Source organism: Mycteria americana, chromosome 9, assembly GCF_035582795.1.
Source record: "Mycteria americana isolate JAX WOST 10 ecotype Jacksonville Zoo and Gardens chromosome 9, USCA_MyAme_1.0, whole genome shotgun sequence".
In the NCBI taxonomy this organism is placed as follows: Eukaryota; Metazoa; Chordata; class Aves; order Ciconiiformes; family Ciconiidae; genus Mycteria; species Mycteria americana.
The window spans coordinates 21,094,675-21,111,782 of NC_134373.1; the positions used below are offsets into that span (position 1 = coordinate 21,094,675).

Consider the following 17,108-nt stretch of genomic DNA (forward strand, 5'->3'; position numbering starts at 1 on the left):
CCGTATCTGGGAAACTGTCAAGAGACAGATTTCGTTTTAAAGTTTGCAAATGCATGAAGCTAGAGAGCCTTAGGATATGAGTTTTCTCAAGGCTTCATAAGAAAATGCATGCATGCATACAACATTATGTTACTATGTCTGAGGAAGATACAATCAGAGAGCACAGTACACCTATGAGGTGGAGATAAATTCAGTATACAAAATGGCGTTCAATTACAGATGTGGCCTATACACATTGTTTTATATTGAATTTAAATTATGTATGAATGGAAAGAAATTCTTGTTTTTAAATAAAAAAGTCATCATCAAATAATTCTTGTTTTCTTCTAGACAGCAAATTTAAATATAAAATGACAATTTAATAAGCAATAATAACCGATTTTAAATAATTTAAAATTTGCTTTTACTCAGTTAAGGAACAATTACATTGGTTCTTTATTAACATGACAGGTGAACTTCAATTGCACAGTGAATAAGCTTTGCACAAGATCACACCTGGGCACTGTTAAAAAAAAAAAAAAAGAGAGAGTTTGGGTTCATATCTGCTGCCTGATGTATTCTCTGTTTTAACTTACTGGCTGTTACTTAGAAATAGGCACCTTGTAACCTTTGTTCAGGTTGTTAAAATCTTGAATATTTTCAGATTAAGACTGTGTATAGTTATGCCTGCATAATCTACATACATACAAGATGTTTTAAAAGATGTTTCAAAGCAGTGTAAGTATTCACTCTTTCTCCAAAACAAATACTCATATAAGCACAAAAGTAACTGATAACAACTGCTTTAGTAACTGTGCTTTAACTAAACTTCATCCACAATGCATACTCAGTAAATTTTAAGTACATGAACTTAATTTGCTGAGAAAATGTAAGTTATCAATATTAACAGGCAAATACTGCTCTTATTTGCAGACTGTGCATGGGAACTGTAGAAATACCCCTTGGAAGTAGTGTTTCCCATCTTATCACCCATATATCACCACTTTTAATTCCTAGTTTAACAGAAACATTTATCTGACTCTCTTTAGAGCAGCATTTCCTCAAACTGTCATGCACAAAAAAATGGTTAAATAGATGTAGCAAGTACTGGAACTGAGGGAAAAAAAAAAAAAAAAGAAAAAAAAGAAAACTGTGGCCATACTAACATGGTGCTATGTTTTGGCCAAATGAGAAAGATTGTGAATGGTATAGTTGTGTTACACGGACAGCTGCAAGGTGAAATAACGAGAAATAGTGTTCTGAGTAAGCAAAAAAAAAAAAAAAAAAATCGGAAGCAAGGCAAAGTTTGTAGACAGTATCTTTTATTAGACCAACTAGAATAGAGGGAAAAACAAAATACCCTATCATCCATACACACCCTCCTTTAGCAAAAGCTGGGAAGAGCCCAGAAGTTGGGCTTTTCCAGTTTTCTATTGTCCTGAGACATTCATGCTTAAGACATTACCACAAGACATTCAGACTCACTTTACTTTAAACTTGCAAGTTTAAACAACTCTACATTAATGTTGGCAATTTCAAATTAATAAGTGCAGCTGTATTTCAAATAATAAGTACTCCTGTAAAACAATCATTGTTCACAGATTCAATAACACTGTAACCTCATATTATTATATTATAATCAAGTAATTAACCTTGATTTCTTCTAAAGCTTAATTATTCAGAATACAAGTACTAAGCAAAGGAATATGACAAGGAAAGTGACATACCGAGATCCAACAGCGCCATCACCAGAGTCCTGGCTTCCAGCCTCACTTGGTGTACTCACAGATTTGGAAGACGGAGAGGTAGGAGGAGGGACTAAATAGTGAAACAGACAGGTATCCGCTGTTACTACTCGCAGAGGTTGCACAGCTTAGGATGTTTTCAAATTAATTTAACATGAAGTATTAAAAAAAAGTGATGGCAAACAAAAAATACATGGATGAAAATGAACAGTAGAAAGAGAGGGGAAAAGACAATGTTAACAATTCATGCTGGACTTTCATGCAATTGTTTGGCATTTATGCATCTGGTGCATACAAAAGACATGGAGGGAAAGACATTTAAGAGAAAATGAACTGAAAAATATATTTTTAAACTGAGCTTCTGACAAATGATGGCATCAATTTTCAAAGGGTAATTTCCACTAAATCACGTTGCTTCAACGTAAAAGGAAGATAGTTGTTAATATAGGTTTGACATCAGTTTTTCTTAAAAATTAGACATTGAATGTATTTAACTGGTAATTGTGTTTCAAAATATATAATCATTGAAACGTGGACCAAAAAAGTGGCTTTGTCATACAGCATACTGTTATTTTTGTTCTAGTTTGAATCAAATCAACATAAATTCTGTGTATTACAATAAAGTTTCTAGTGTTGGGTTTTTGGGGGATTTTCATGTTTTCTTCCTTTTTACTTGACAAACAGTCTAGTACTGTTATATTGAAACCTCTTCTTTGTTATTAGTAGTCACTCTAGCTCAAATGGAATGCAATACACAGCATTAATAGCAAGGCTTGTTAAAGCCTTAGGCTGCAAGCTGTGAACTTTCACCCAGATTTGCTGACCATGCACTGAACTTTTACTTAGCTACATGAAGGAAGGCCCCCGAAACCAGTGCAAACCAGAAAGGTAAGGATGCTACAAGCATCAGCAGAAGCTGCAGCCCTAGAGATAAGAGAAGAAACAGCCTGCCTGGAGACAATGGAAGGACCCAGTGAAGAACGGGAAGATCCTAGACCCCTGATACTACCATTGGTCCAAACTGTCACATGAAGGGAGGGGAACTTAAATTGTAAGGGTATAATTGCCCAGGGATTTCTTTGTTCTGGGTCCCTCTCCGGAGGCACCCAGCTCAAGCTGTTTTCACCACTGTACCAATCAATAAACTGGTCTGGCATATGTTGTATCAGAGACTCTGCTTCAGGAAACCTAGGGTCGAGCCAGAGGGGAGAGGAAGCATCTGAGAGTGAGCAAGGAGTTGAAAAGGGGCACCCATCAGCTCAGTGGAGCTGCCTGCTGTGAAGGGACTCTGGTCTGAGCAGTTAAAGTCTCGGGTGCTGTGTGTGCGACTCCCTGAATGGTGTGTGAGTGCTCAGGCAGGGGCTTCTCCTTTAACATTCTTAAAAGTCAGTTCATTTTCAGCATGTAGATGAAGATTGCAATTACTGTTTAAAAAGCAACATGTTTTTTAGAACTGATATATAATAGTGAGTGATATCATGCAATCTGATCCAAACACAAAGCTATTTCGATATTTCTTTCAACTTTTGTTTTCAGAAATAGTGAAACTCATTAAATAATGAAACTTATGTTTATGCTTAAGAATCAGGGTGTGTGTTGAAGGTCCTTATATGCTTCATTTTTCAGCAATATGTCAAACATTCACAGAACACATTCACTCCTTAGCAACCCTTTAAAAGAACCTTTAACCAACTGAACAGAAGTCATGTATATAAATTGGTATCCACTCTGGTATCCACTCTGTCAGAGGTCAGGCAAGGGAAAATTCTTAATTTAGACCTGCAACAATTCTAGAGAATTTCCTGAAATCACAAGTATATTGCGAATTCTGAAGAATGTTTCCATCCCATCCCAAGAGAGACATGACTCTGATTGACAAAAATTCTACCCTAAATTTACAAAGTCACAGTGAATACTTCTATTTATTAAAAATTCATTCCTCCTACAGGAGAGACTTTTATATAGGTCTAGAGTTATACTTCATAATTTCATACACACACTTACACTTTATACATATATCTGTATAAATATAGGTGTATATATAAGAGTACATATATATTCTTGAATTCATCATTGCCATCTACTGAATAATTTATACTAAAGGAAATGCCCATAGGCCCTTATATTCCTACATTATTTTTGAACGTCATCAGAAACGATGACATTTTAATGTCACCCTTTCTTAATTGAAGAGGTGACATTAGCAACACATCTTGTTAGCATTTACAAAGTCAGTCAGCTCTACCTAGCAGCAAGCGGGGCCAAAAGAATTCAGCAGCATAGTTTTGATGCTGCAGTGCCCTCTTGTGGGACACACTGTTTTCAAGAAAGTCTTCCCATTAGTGAGGTAAAACCTATTTAAAGACCAACAGTCTTACAAAAAGACCAAGTAAAATTCCACCCACCCCAGAGGATGAAACTATAATACCTTCTTGAAAGTTATTTTGGTCCACTAACTTATGGCTTCTTATAGAAATATGGTAGATACCAAAAGCATACTCACATTGTTAAGGTCCCTTCTCCCATAAGAGAGCTACCTCATTCTGGCAATTAACAGGACAGGAATTGCCTTCGGAATTTTTTATACAATTCTCTATGAAGGAATCTAATCTCAAGCTATCCACCTATGCCGACAAAGGTGAGCTCAGGCTATCTGCACACCAAGCTGGGTCAGCTGTGAGTTAGCTTTGAGGCGTACAATCACTCTACCATCATACTTTGCCAGCATCCAGTCAGACCAAGCCTCTGCTGCAGCATGCTACTGAGAGGTAGCGAGTAGGACATTCTGGCTTGATTTAGGATCCAGATCAGATCTGGGTACCTCGAAAGGGAACAGAATTAATTCCCTGTGAATCTGTGTATGTTGAAGGTTATGGTTAAACAGATGCTCAATGTAATTAAACACAACACTCGCAGGGGTGTGCCCCAGTTTTACATGCCTGCACCTCAAAGAGCTTTTCACAAACAGCTACTCTAAGTCTATGCAATGACTTGCTTTGAGGATTGACTATCCTGTGGTTTTTAGATTCTCTCTCACAGATTTAAAAAACCAACAATAACAACCATTTGCATTTCTGCAAGTCTAATCAGCTGCCTTAGCAAAATCTCACACAAGAAAGTGTTCAACTATTAGTCTGCCAAACAAAATCTCTAGTAGGTAAGAACTGATTACTTAAAATGCTGTACACTAGTGCTAACATAGCCCAAATGCAGCCTCTAAACTGTGAGAACAGTTCAAACTACTAAAAATGACTGCTGTGGCTGTTGGAATGGGAGCAGCTATAATGGTATTTATTCCACATTCACTTTTGAACACTTGAGGACTATGCAAAAGCAATCATGAAGATGTAGTCACAGATATACTATATCCATAACAAATTATTTTTTATTTGCAAACCCAGTTGAAATAGACCCTCACCATCGAGTCAAACTGAGAAATAAGTTTTAAACCCCTCAGATTTCAGAGCTAGAGACAAAAAGTGGAGTTGAATTATCACCCTCTTCATCTTCCAGAGAGATGTGGCTATGTAAAGGCAGAAAGCAACCACCAACATGCTAACCCATCCAAGAGTAGCACAGATATGAATCATCATCCTTGATTGTTAAATTTTATACTTAACCTTGCTATTACTCCATCAAAGTCAGTCAGGTATTTGAGATAAGAAAAATTAGGGTGTAAAAGATGCAGAAAGGAAACAAGCCAACTCTGCACAAAAATATCAAAATTAAAACTTGGCATTATGAAAAAGAGAAAGGGAAAGACAGAGAAGAATAATAGGCAGGGAAAATAAGGGGGGGAAAAAAAGAACAACAAATACATGATATTTATGTATTTTAACAAAGAGATTCCAAATAATCCACTAAGTGTAAAACATACCTTTTACAAAACAGTAATAGTAATGTGTACTGAAGCACATCACTTGACATTAATAACAGAGATCATGCAGAACAAAATAGTACAAAAAGCAGACATGTATACCCCCAAAAATAGTGGCCAGAGAATTTTCATGCTAGTTTATATAAATACCACAATCCTAACAAAAACAAACAAACAAAAAAACCACCACCACAAAACCAAAAAAACCCTAAAACCACACCCCCAAAAAAACCCAAACAAAAAACTTCCAAATATTTATCTCAAACTAATATTAACATTCCTACCAACAGGAGACTCAGGTGTCAACCCCATGCTCTGAAGTAACGCTTCAGCTTCTCTTCTCTTCTTTTCAAGGTCAGATTCTTCTTGTACAGGAAGAACTTCTTTCTTCTGATCAGTCTAAAAATAATTCAATAATTAAGTTGTAGCATTTAACAGGTACTAAAAACTGTTTCATTTATTTTTTGACACCTCATAGGATTTTTTTAATGCTACTGAAACCTATCATCATACAGGTTAGATATCTGACTCTAGTAATTCTGACGGTCCTTTCTGTAGATGAAGTAAACAGCAGACAGGAATCACAAATTTTTGTAGCTTTGGTACTATCTTTAGAAGACATATATAACATGCAAGAAGTGTCTTCTCATTTGTCAAAATGACTGACACTTCATAAGATCAAGAATACCTTTTTTACACTAATGCTAAGCACTGTAAAATGCAAAGACTGAAAAAAATGTATTATGTACCTGTATGTAAAAGTGTTTTAAAGACACAGTCATTTTGTTCCAATTTTGAAGTGACAATAACTGTGTCAAAGAAAACACTACAGAGTTAGAATGACAGTAAGAAACACCTCTCTTTGGTCAAGAAAGTATTAGGATGCTTGGCTAGATAGAGCACATACTAAAGTGTGTAGCAATTAAGAAAATATTTGTAAGATGTAAAAGTGATGTTTGTCTATGTGTGTATTTTAAGCTATTTCTTAAAACAAAAACATCAACAAGCTGTTTAGTGAGAAAGCTTTCTTTTGAACCTCAGGTTTCACAAAAAAATAGAAAGTCTTAAAAAACTTTGCAGTAACTTCAAGTTTACAGGGCATTTAAGTACTTTTCTTTAAGTTGTGTTATTATCTGCTAGATTTCATGCAAAGAAAAGTACATGCCCATCCCATAACTTAGAAATAACACGAGATCTACAGTAAGATGCTGAAAATTCCATATCTTTCCACACTCATTTAACTGCTCATTCAATTACAGAAATGTAATTCACAGCTTAAAGGGTTCACAACTCAGTCACTGGTAAGTGAGTATTTTTGTAAATATACATTGATGATACAAATACAAGCCTTGAATAGAAGCAGAAAAATCTAGACCAAGCTATTCTATCCCTATACCATGATTAAAGACAAATTGCTCCTCACATGACTCCACAGTATGCTTCTAATCTACTGCACAATTCCTTTTAAAAAAGCAATTCCCAAATTTTAGAGCAAGTTCTCAACTACTAAGCTATTGCATCACATGTGGAATCTCAGATACAGGCAATTCACTGTTACAAGATCATCAGAACATAATTTGAGATATTTCCCTCTCTTTTTTGGCTGAATCATGTAGCTGGCAGCTGCCCAGTCTTCAGTCATACGCTAATTTAGAACACCTACAAGATCATAACCAAAACACAGAGAAGTCTTGAAAAAGTACCCCAAAACACCAAAACATTCCAGCAAAAGTTTCTTTTATGAGGTATAATCTGCATTCAGGAGAAACATAGGAATAAATCACTGACTGTCACATACTTTAACAGCGAGAAATCCGGAAGATTGTTAACAAACCAAGTCTAACACACAGGTAGTATATACATCCTGAGTTCTGCTCTGATTATAAAATTCAGGCTAAAGATGAGTCAAAGAGCAGAAGAATGTAGCATGCTGTACAATGATAATACTGACAGTCACACAATTCATATGGGCATCCTCGGAACTGGACTTCAGAAATGAGTTCTCTAAATAACACCATCAGAACTCATTAAGCAGAGCTTTTGTGCAATACTTTACAGTGATTTGGTTAATGATATCCCATGCACACAAGTAGTTTTAGAAATCCAAACTTTATGCAAGTGTAAGATTAAAAAAAAAATAATAAAATCTAACTTACCATATGGATAATTCTAAAGAAAACAGTAGGTGTTTGCTCTTATCAGAAAACAAAAGTGCTACATTTGCATCAGCAACCGACCATTAAATAGACACTCCCTGAATAACATGTAGCAAATGATTAAGTGAACCTACCCTTAAATTCTGGGCAAGTTACATATGCAAACAGTCAAATTTCAAACAGAAAATTATTTCTTACTTCTTTTTTCTTTCTTTCTTCCTCCTTTCTTTTCTTCTCCTCTCTGATTTGAGCTAATCGTTGCTTCTTGCGTTCCAACTCTGCCTTCAGTTCACTTTTGTCAGACATGGCTGAAACACTGATCAACAGAAATCATACCACTATTTATTTTTGGCTTGGTGTTTGGTTTTTGTTGTTTGTTTGTTTGTTTGTTTTTTTAAGATAGCAGCTTTCCTTTAAAGAAGCTATCATTAAAGGAACTACCCTAGCTTACCAAAACTAGAACACTGAAAAGTCTTAAAATAATAATTAAAAAAAAAAATCACATTCCTAGTTCCACATTTCTTTCACTTAACACATTCTCAATACTAAAGGGATTGATTTAAAGGGATTGATTTAAAACAGACAGAACTATGATATGGGGACAGCATCCATTCCTAAGGTAATTCTGATGCTGTTTGAAGGAATTGCTTTGAAAGAAACGTTAGGCACTGAAGATGGGGCTATCTGATCTTGCCATAGGATTCTGTACAGCTACAGAGCCAACTATGAGACTGAAAACAGCAAGGACAGTACCAGCAGGATATCTATCTTTTACTTTTCACTTTAACAGCTTAAATATTGGCATGCTGTGACTTAGCAGTATGCAAGCTATATATCCTTCTACACACAGTTGCAGGATTCAAAATACAGATTTATTAAAAGATTTAGTAGGATTACTATAAATTGCAAGGCAAAGTAAATACAAGTGTGTAAAAAAACCCTGTAAAATATGTGCATTATCAATTTTTTTCCCCAAGCTTTTCGTACACTGCTAAGAAATTGGTGGATCTTTTAAAGACAAAAATTCTACAAAAAGTTTTGCTACACAGCTAACTCAATTCACACACACAAGAAGTTCAACAATAAACAAAAGGTGAAAAATACCCACTTCAGAACTTAACAAAGATTTAGTACACAGGTATGAAAAACTGTGTGAATGGGCTGAGTGAATAAACGCTTAATTTTACTGTTTTTAAGCAAATCCAAGTCAGTAAAGAAAGCACAGAAGTGGTTCTACAACAGACGAGGGATCTATAAATGCTTTTGCACTAAGCTTGATAACAAAGATACCAGATTAAGCATTAGTAATATAACTATCCACTAATTCAAAATTAGGAATACCTGCAAGTATTTGCATATCACATCTAAGCACAGAAAAGGATGCAAAATTATGCAAGCCTCATACATCTACCCCAATATACTCAGTAGTATGTATACTGGGGTAAATTTATTCCTCCGTGTTGTCTGCAAATATTTAAGTGCTAATAAATAAATAAAATCTACTGCCGGCACTTTCATATGGCATTCCCGTGTCGCTCTAAAACAGCAGTAGGAAGGCGCGCTGTCACCACACCATGGGTTCCCGCGCCCACCCGACCTGCTAAAGCCGAGCCAGGAAAGCAAAGCGGCATAAACCGAGCCATCCCTGAGGAGAGAAACGCCCACCCCGTCCCACCTTAAGATGACAGCGGTACGAACCAGGTGCCGCCAGCAGCAAGTTACCGACCCAAATCCCACACAGGCCATACCGGGCACGGAGCCTGGCAGCGCACTACCCACCCTGAGACCCGGGAAAACGCAGCACTGCCAACCCACCCGCCCGAGCCTGAGCCCGAGCCCGAGCGTACCCCTCTCCCACTTATTGAGGGCCGAGCCCCGGCGCGGGCCGCCCCCCGGCCCCACCCTGCTGCCGCGCCCCTCACTCGGCAGGGCGAGGCCGAAAGAAGGGAGGTCCCCACCGGGAGGCAGCGGCGCAGAGCCGTGAGGGGCAGCGGCCCCAGGCACAGCCCGGCCGCCGCGGGAGCCCCGCGCACCTGGCAGCGGGACCGCCTTCTGCTCCGACCAGCCCTCGGCCACAGCTCTCCGCTCCGCTTCCGCCGCTCCACAAAGGCGCCGGCAGCTGACAGGCAGCAGCCTACGGCGGGCGCCGAGGATCAAACCAGCTCCGAAAGCGGTGCGGGATGCGTAGGAACTCACAGGAACTGCGGAAGCACACGGAGGCCTGTACAGGACCGCAGTGCACTCAGACGGGAACGCCCCACTCGTTTGCGCCGTCGGGGGAGCGATCTGAAAGGAATTCACACGGGGAACGAGCGTGAAGCGACGCGGGGATGGGGTGCTTTCGGAGGCTTAACACCAAACCCCTCCTGTGCAGAGCTGGTGGAGCTGCGTTGAGAACAACGACGCCCAAGATGCAACGCGCCCCGCTGGGGGGAGCCGCGTCCTCAGCGCCCTGCGGCGTGAGTGTGGCGCCGGCGCGCGTTGCATGATGGGAGTTGTAGTCTTTCGGAGGACACATCGGCGGCCACGGGGCCCGGGAAGCGAGCGAGCGCGCATGCGCGCTCTGCTGTGGTTAGGTGGTGGCGGCGGTTCAGTGGCTCGCGCGGCGGCGGGAGCGCGCGGGCAGTGGCCGTGACAGGGTCTCGCGGTGTCGCCTTACGGGGGGCCTCGCTGCGCCGCGCACCCAAGGCAGCGGGCGGCCCTGAGGAGAGCAGGCCCAGACGGGACGCCTGTGCGGGGCTTCGCTTTCTCGTTGGGTTTGGCTTTCCGGGGAGTGAGGATCCACGCTGGCCAGCGCCGTGCCAGCAGCCAGCAGCGAGACGATGAGGACATTGATTCAACTGTATGATTTTAATCGTAGGCTAGACAGGCTGGTAGTCATAATCACTTCAGTGACCTGAGGATAAAATATATAAAAGCCTGATTTGCTGTGAGTGTCAGGCTAGGGACAAAATTACCCACACTAAATCTGCTTTGTGTGGATGTCAGTAAGTGGAGTTTGGTTGTCAGGTTGATACGGCATTATACATTAGCAGGCTTCTTCGTTGTGTGTGCTGAATTGGGTAAAGCTGTGCCAAACCCAAACCACATCAATGAGCGTCATGCTGGAATGAAGTCACACAGTTCATTTTGATACAAGTACCAACTGGTAGCAAGTGACTGTGCTGTTCCTCAGGCATCCTAAATTAAGAAGTATATTGCCACTTGTATCCTGTGGAAACATATATCAAGTTTTTCTACCTTTTTTTTGTAACTGCTGTGCTACTGACTGCTATCTCAATTAAGTGCTTGATTCCTCAGACTGCTGATCTTCCAAAACTGTGCTTACCAAAACAGAATTAATATGGACAACTCATATAGTTCAAGTGGAGCATGTGTTTGCAACACTCTATGAAATGAAGTTTTTAGAGGCAATAACTATCAGCTCTAGACAGGGTTAAATTTGCTGCTGTTACAAATTGGAATAATTTATTTAAAATCACTGGCTCTACAAACATTTATGTCTGGTGAGTATATCTTCAGAACTCCTGCTGACAAGCACTGGAGAAAGACCGTTTGCAGTCATGCTCTGTCAGGCTGCAGTCCTGTTACGTATCTGAACAGGTTGGTTGGTACTTTGCTGGGATAGCTCCCAGGAGAACTTCAATTGCTGCCGGAATCGGTGTTGATTATTTACTCCTCTCTCGTCTTCCATGTGAGTCAGGGTTCATACTACACCTTAAGAAAAATTAGAAAAACTGTCTGTTGTCTAGATGGCTTCTGATCATTGAATAACCCCCATGCATTTTTTAGGAGTATGGGTGTTACCATTCAGAAAAACTGTACGTGAAACTGTCAAAGAAAATTGTATGATGTACAGGAGAAGGGGTTGCCTTTTTCTTCAGGTGGAAATATGAAGATGATAGTAATGAACTTTCACAAACAGCTGTCATCTTTGAATTTATTTGCCAGAATTTTCTAATATCCCTTACAATAATGTGTGCACCTGAGAACAGGAATATGTGGTTTATTTCTGTATTTTACATATGCTTCTTGTTTGGCCTTAAAATACTAATTTTGTATTTGAAGCTTTCCAGTAGTATTTTTCGAGTTTACATTTAAAGTTATGAATGTAGGAGCCAGATATTTCACATTTGTAATGAATGTAGCCAATTGATTTTTGGTAATTGATCTTCAACACTGAAGTGTATTTCTTGGTCCTGAACCTACATATATCTGCTGAAGGTCATGTTACTATTTTTTACATTAGTCTTTCATTTTAGAACACAGTAACTACAATAGCTAATTTTTGCAGCACTGACATCTCCCTTTTTCTTTGTAAATGATAGCTAGTTTTCAAATAGCTCTATCTGGGTCAGTTTAGCAGTGACACAAACACTGACAGAATGCTAACTCTATACAAATACATTTGTGATTTTTTAGCAGTCACTGATCTCACAAGTAATAGCAGTTTAAATAATCTGATACATTTTTCATCAGCTGGAAGGCTCATGAGGTATATGGTGGGAGGACAAGTTTGAGAAAGCATACTGGTTGTAGATGTTTACAAGTGGGTGTTTTCTTCTAGCCTCAGCTTCCTGGTGACAGTATGGGTATAGTGAACCCCAATTTTATAATGGTCTCTAAGAATGTGGAGAAGTTATACTGTGAGGTGGAGCCTTTCTGTACCTAGGACTGCGAAAACAGCTTGTAGGGGATTTTATGCACCCATCCTATGCATTGGGTCTAGGATGAACATGGCTTGGTTAAGACGTGAACACCAGCTTTAACAGTGATTGTGTACCCACATAAACAGAATTAGTGTATTACTGAGAAGTTATTTTGAGACGTGTAAAGGAATGATAAAGATATATGAGGTCCCTGCTGCAGATGGGCAGGAATCCAGACTAAACACAAGAAGATACAATTTGATTCAGAAGAGCCTCTACTTTTGTATTTTGGAGAACATTAGACTTACGTGCTGCCTGAATCAGAAGAAGGGTAGATAGCAAAGGCAAGTGGGCCCTCACCTTGCTTTGTGACCTCATTGTGCTGCTGGAAAAGGGTTATCAAGCATTGGAACAGGCTGCCCAGGGAAGTGGTTGAGTCACCATCCCTGGAAGTACTTAAAAGACGGTTTGGATGAGGTGCGTAGGGACGTGGTATAGTGGTGGACTTGGCAGTGTTAGGTTTACGGTTGGACTTGATGATCTTAAAGGTCTTTTCCAACCTATACAATTCTGTGATTCTGTGAAAACAGTTATTTGCTTGGGAGCATGAGCCCAAGATCTATGCTGGAGAGGGTAGTTCCCTCCTCAAGTAACTGCCACTGCTGTGCTGTCCTCTCTAGCAGTACGAGAGACTGGGAAGAGGCAGCTGGCCTACCTTTCTCCATTAAGGCTCCATTTTAATTTTCTTTTTTTCTCTTATTTCAGGAAAATTAAAAGTCCATCTTACAGACTTACTGGAATTGAAATAATCAGGAAGATCTCATCCCATAATATAAAGATATAACTTTTCTAGTATCATTTAATAGTCTGTGCTTTTCCCTTAGAAAATTTGCTGCATTGCTAGTACAGGTTTCTCCCCCTTTCCTATTCCTGCTAGATGGACATACTTTTTTTTCTGTTGTGTCAAAATAAGGTGATGGTGAATGATGGGTCCTTTCTGGGATGAGAACACTTTTGCAATCTGGTAACCTTTGGCACAAAACACATACACTAGTGAATGGTCCAGCACTTAAGAGTGATTCACTACTAAGCATTATAGAAAATAGGTTTACCAGTTGAAATATTTCAAGGCAAGTTCTCCTTCCTCAGTGTGTTCTGTGTACGGTACTCTCATTTTTTTCTATTATGTGGTTAAGAAGAGAGGAGATAATGGGAGCTTCTTAAGGGATCCTGTAATGCACCAAAACCTGCACTAGTTCTAATGGTTTTAAAAGAGAGTATGAAAACTGCCAAGAGATCAGCCAAAAGGAACTATTTTCAAATATGTTGTATGCTAGGCTATATTCTACCCTCAGTTTGTGCACCTATCTCCCATTAACCTTTATGGAAGTTTTGTGTATTCATCAAAGGGAGAATGTGGTTGAATATTTGTTAAGATGATAACAGAGTTCCTTTTGTATGTATTATGTTAGCGTTATTAGCCAAAAAGATAATGGGATAAATAAGGAGAGAGAAAGTGTTCACTTTTTTCAGGGGCTTTTTTAAACTTTTTATTAAGAATTCAGTTATTTTTCTGTATGTCAGCAAAAGGGGTATCTTATATAATCTTAAAGTATATTTTAGACTAGAATTAATACGAACAAAGGGACACTAAAATACTAAGTTTTACTAAAAATGCACTTTTCATCCAGTGACATCAAATTACCTCATTCTAGAAATGTTAAATAATTACCCATATCAAGTACTTCATAATTATTTACAAATGAAATAAGAGAGTTAAAAAGGCAAAGTGACAAGACCACAGGGATTAGAATTTACGATTCCTAGGTTCCGGTCTTCTATGCTTACCACAAAGTAATATTTATTCTTCTGTAACTGTTAACTGTACCAGTTAACTTTTCATGTTTTCACTTTCTTTTGAGGATTAGTTGAGTCACTAACTCACAGCATCAGTCAGTTCTATTCAGTAAAGACTGGTGCCATGGAGTCATTTTACTGCTAACAGCAATGTAAGTAAAGATACAGTTTGTTCCTTTTTTGGGTCTTTAATAAGATACTTGCTAATGTGTTGGAAGAAGGTCTGAAAAATTACATGGAATTAACCTATAGAGCAAACACATAAACAGCAATTTTTAATATAAAAATTTTCTCAGAATATCTCCTACTTTTTAACTTAAATAAATCTTTACTTTTAATGTAAGTTGCAAGGCAGTGGATAGTTGGAAATGTATTTATTACTAGCAGAACCCAAGCTTCTAGGCTGTATTTATAAAACACCTGAGCAGAAAGGAGATGGCATAGAAATCTCCTGTAACAATTACTGCAGCCATCTGGTTTATAGTAAGGACCCTGCTGGAACATATCACAAGTGGCAGAGCAAATGCAGTGAGAAGGGACAAGGTAACAGGGATGTGTTCCATGTCCCAGGCAAATCTATAGAGACTTGGTCCAAACTAGAAGTAGCTCTTCTGTGGCTGAATATTTACCAGAGTATGACAGAACTTCATCCTCCTTGTTCACAGAGGTGATGTGCTAACAGTGGTGTTTAAGCCTTGTATCATTTGGAATGGTTGTAAGGGGATTTCCTGTGGATCTTACATCAGTTTTTATGCAAGAAAACTTCTATTTTGAAAATCTGGTTGGTTGTCGATGGAGACTGTTGCAGCTAAACTGTATTTGAATTTGATTCAGACTTTTGTTGCATTTCAAAAATGTTAAAATCAGTCACTGAGAGTCTGCAAAATTCGTGTGCATTCCTATGAAAAAAATAATAGAAAAAAGTTTTAAATTCAAACCACATATGTCAGTAAACATGATTTGGATTGCTAAATCCATCTACTTTCTATTTCAGGGCTAATGTCAGTTTAATTTTGTATACTCCAAACAAACAGGATTTCCTTTGTTTTATTTATAGATTGGTTTTCTAGGCAAACACATCATATTGTCTTAACCAGTTTGTTGGGTTTTTTTTTAATACGGGATAAATTTTATCTTTCTATTTTACTTGAACAAAATTTGACCACATTAATATCCTGTTATTTAATCTATTAGACAAGTGTTTTGGATTACGTTTTCTTGTGAAATAGTCTGATCTGTGCAAGTAGGTTTTTTAAAAAAACAAACAAACAAACATTTTGAACAAAAATAATCTGTTTAGGTTTGAATAGTACATCATTCAATGCCCTTGATTACATAAGTGCATCTGTATTAAGACAGAAAAAGAGAAAAAACTGCAAAAGGCCTTCTGTAAGGCTTGTAAATGGAATATATATGTGTGAACTTGTATAGACTTAAGAAAGTGTACATCTTTTCCATGACACATGATTTTAAGACTCAAGAAAACCATAAGACAATGAAATGCACACATTATATAATGTTAGAAATTCAAAAAACCTGCTGATTTCAGTTTTTTAAAGGCTGAGAGAAGTATACAATTTCCTGCAAATAAGGTATATTTTGCTGGTATGTATGTGTATAAGTGGATACTCTACTGCTGGCAAATTTTTATCGAATAAACGCTTTTAACCATAGGCATCATCACTATAGGTCTTGATGGCTCTCTGTTCAGTTTTCTGTGGAGTCAAACCTGTCATTTCCGTCAGAAAAAGTTTTATAAGATATGAGCCTGTTTGTCTCAGAGAAAGCAGTTTGTGGTTTTGTTTTGTTAAATTTACTACTGGAATCTCTTCTATCTGGATGTTCGTAACAGGAGATTAGACAGCTATTATATGTTAAAGTACACTCATTTTGCTAAAGCAGGTTGGGCTCGATCTCTGGATGTCCTTTCCAAGTCTGTGTTCCTATGGTGCTGTGAGCACAGGAAGAAAAAAAACCTGATTTAATTCTTCTCATGCAACACCTTCTTGTGAAACAACAATCTGGAATCTTATGCAGCTGTAGTAGTTTAAAATCAAACTGCTTCTCTGCAAAAAATAAACAATTTGAAAAAATTCAATTCTTCAACTACATTCTACTTGCAGAAAAATATTTTTATAAAATTTAAATTTAATTTCATTATAATAAAATATTAAATATATTTGTATAGCTCGGGAAGTCAATTTATTTTACAGGAAATAGAATATGTTCAGATATTCTTGAAAAAAATCTAAATGTATGATTTGGCAGGTTTTGTTTGTTATGTTTTTGTTACCTATGCAAAGCAGCCTAACCTGTTAAATCTAGTTTTTTATAGTGATATGACAAAAATTAAACAACATTATTTTTGTTAGTATTGTGTATGCTAGTAATGCTAGCAAACTCCAACACATATTTACAGATATGTATGTAGGAGCAAAATGTACTTACAGCTGTTTTTAAAGTCAGTGGAAGTATGTGATATTTAAGCAATACTCTCATTAATCAGGAAAATTATTTTTCATTTCACTATAGTTATAAAGTATTATATCTTTTCTTGCTATTCATTACCCTAAAGGTGGCTGCAATTCAGGAGTGAGGAAAAAATCCATTATAGATGCTTGCTTAATTCATTGTATATGTCCATAAATAGTTACTAACCAACTGTTGTGATACATTTACAAGAGCCATTTAGAGTTCAAGCTGAAGTAAAAAATACAGATCCATTAGATTTTATAATTTTATGTTTGTCATTTCTATGTTTACTGATAAATCAAGCATTTTGTAGAATTTCTTTCTCTGAGAGAAAAAAGCTTGTGGCTAGTACATAGAACAATTCATCTTAAAA

The 17,108-nt window shown here is 37.9% G+C and overlaps 1 protein-coding gene across 2 annotated transcripts in view; it reads right to left on the minus strand.

The window, feature by feature from the left end:
- The window catches only part of DYNC1I2 (dynein cytoplasmic 1 intermediate chain 2), a 31,107-nt gene extending 21,015 nt beyond the window's left edge, over positions 1–10,092 (minus strand). The window contains exons 1-4 of one of the 2 annotated variants that reach the window (XM_075511174.1): positions 9,954–10,092; positions 7,956–8,073; positions 5,886–6,000; positions 1,707–1,797 (exon numbers count right to left, since the gene is read on the minus strand). In XM_075511174.1, the coding sequence (XP_075367289.1) occupies positions 1,707–1,797; positions 5,886–6,000; positions 7,956–8,063 (314 nt within the window). In that variant the 5' untranslated portion in view covers positions 8,064–8,073; positions 9,954–10,092. Of the gene's footprint in view, positions 1–1,706; positions 1,798–5,885; positions 6,001–7,955; positions 8,074–9,790; positions 9,932–9,953 lie in introns of those variants that run through there. The other variant, XM_075511173.1, reaches the window with a different exon arrangement.
- Positions 10,093–17,108: the final 7,016 nt, after the last annotated feature.